This window comes from Mandrillus leucophaeus, unplaced genomic scaffold (assembly GCF_000951045.1).
Source record: "Mandrillus leucophaeus isolate KB7577 unplaced genomic scaffold, Mleu.le_1.0 Scaffold463, whole genome shotgun sequence".
Lineage (NCBI taxonomy): Eukaryota > Metazoa > Chordata > Mammalia > Primates > Cercopithecidae > Mandrillus > Mandrillus leucophaeus.
Genome location: NW_012104954.1, coordinates 640,498 through 642,189, shown reverse-complemented (window position 1 = coordinate 642,189; position 1,692 = coordinate 640,498). Strand labels below are relative to the sequence as shown.

Below are 1,692 nucleotides of genomic sequence, written 5' to 3'. Positions count from 1 at the left end.
ATTTTTTGTATTTTTAGTAGAGATGGGGTTTCACCGTGTTAGCCAGGATAGTCTCGATCTACTGACCTTGTGATCCGCCCGCCTCGGCCTCCCAAAGTACTGGGATTACAGGCGTGAGCCACCGCGCCCGGCCTACATGTGCTTCTTGGGACAGACTGGCAGACAAGTTTACTAAGATCGCCCGCTCGGAGATCATCTTCCCCATAACCAGCGCTCAGAGAACTCGAGACTGGCCTCCTGGGTTGGGGAGGACGCCTAGCGCTCGCGCCAGAATTTCTTTGTTTAATTCTTGGCTCCCTCCGCACACACCCCCTGCAACTGACCAACCAGAAGTGGGCCGAGCACTTTTCTACGGCCAATAAGAGGAGAAACCCAGCTGGCCAATCGATTTCCCTCACTCGTCTTCCGCCCCTACCCCGTCCGCTTCTTAAAGGGGCTAACCTATCTCTGTATGGGCCCTCCTATTTCCACAGGCAAGGCTACCTTAGCCCTTTTAAAAGGCAGAGCGAGGAGGGGGCCGGATTCTACGAGGAACCAATGAAAAGCCTCACTCGGCCTCCGCTCCTCCCACTTTTTGCTGAGGTCAAAGGCCTGCGTCAGTTGCACTCTAGCCTTGGCAGTGAGCTGGGAGGTACCAGGTAAGGAAGGTAAGGTGGCTCCAGCCGTGGGTGAGAGGAGCTGCGCTGTGACACCCCGGTTCCTGTAGGTCGCCGTCGTTGCTCTGCTCGCTTTGAGAGAGCATGGCCCTGAGAGGCGTCTCCGTGCAGCTGCTGAGCCGCGTTCCCGGCCTGCGCGTCTTTCGCACGTGGGTCTCGTCGGCGGCGCAGACCGGTCAGTGCGGGGTCGGGAGTGTGGAGGGAAGGAGTGAGGAACTGGGGGCTTAGGGACTTTCCGGGGTTGACTTTCCCGTTCTGTGCTTGCAGAGAAAGGCGGGAGGACACAGAGCCAACTGGCCAAGTGTAAGGACCTCTGGTCGCGCCGTGTGTCTGCTGCCCCTGTTCAGCTGTCTGTCTGCCCCAGGTGGACTCTGTCCCAGAATCCGAGGGCTGCCCGAGCAGGGTGGCAGGGTCGTGGCCAGGGTCAGAGGCACTAAGGCAGTGAGTGCGCTGTGCCTGCGAGGCCGGAGAAAGTTCACCTGGTCAGTCTCGTTTGCAGCTCGCAGTAGCCGGGAGGCGACATGGGTGTGGAGCGGTAGGGCTGATGAGGGTCCGAGAAGGGAGGGCACAGTGATCGGGCGGACTGGACCGAGGCGAATTCCTTCTCCCCTTCCCAGCCTCGCGTCCCGAGTTTGACTGGCGGGACCCGCTGGTGCTGGAGGAACAGCTGACCACAGATGAGATCCTCATCAGGGACACCTTCCGCACCTACTGCCAGGAGAGACTCATGCCTCGCATCCTGTTGGCCAATCGCAACGAAGGTGGGCGGGCTGGTGGGTGCCCTGAGGCTGCTCCTCCCCCTGGAGCCACAGTCACCCCGCCTCAAGGCCCCCTTGCCCTTGGGGCTGGGGCTTCCTGTGGCCTAGGGCTGGGCCTGAATTTGGGCACTTGTCCCTTTGCAGTTTTTCATCGGGAGATCATTTCGGAGATGGGGGAGTTGGGTGTGCTGGGCCCCACCATCAAAGGTAGGAACAAGTGTCTCTCGACACACTGCAGACCCCTCTGTATTCTGAAAGCTTCTTCCTCCTTCCCTCCC

General features: G+C 60.0%; 1 protein-coding gene across 2 annotated transcripts in view; it reads left to right on the top strand.

Annotated features, from left to right (window-relative positions):
- Nucleotides 1-465: 465 nt before the first annotated feature.
- GCDH (glutaryl-CoA dehydrogenase) overlaps nucleotides 466-1,692 on the top strand; it is a 10,534-nt gene continuing 9,307 nt past the window's right edge. For both annotated transcript variants that reach the window (XM_011994902.1, XM_011994901.1), the window contains exons 1-5: nucleotides 466-638; nucleotides 707-831; nucleotides 924-959; nucleotides 1,274-1,417; nucleotides 1,559-1,621. In XM_011994902.1, the coding sequence (XP_011850292.1) occupies nucleotides 741-831; nucleotides 924-959; nucleotides 1,274-1,417; nucleotides 1,559-1,621 (334 nt within the window). In that variant the 5' untranslated portion in view covers nucleotides 466-638; nucleotides 707-740. The remainder of the gene's footprint in view (nucleotides 639-706; nucleotides 832-923; nucleotides 960-1,273; nucleotides 1,418-1,558; nucleotides 1,622-1,692) is intronic.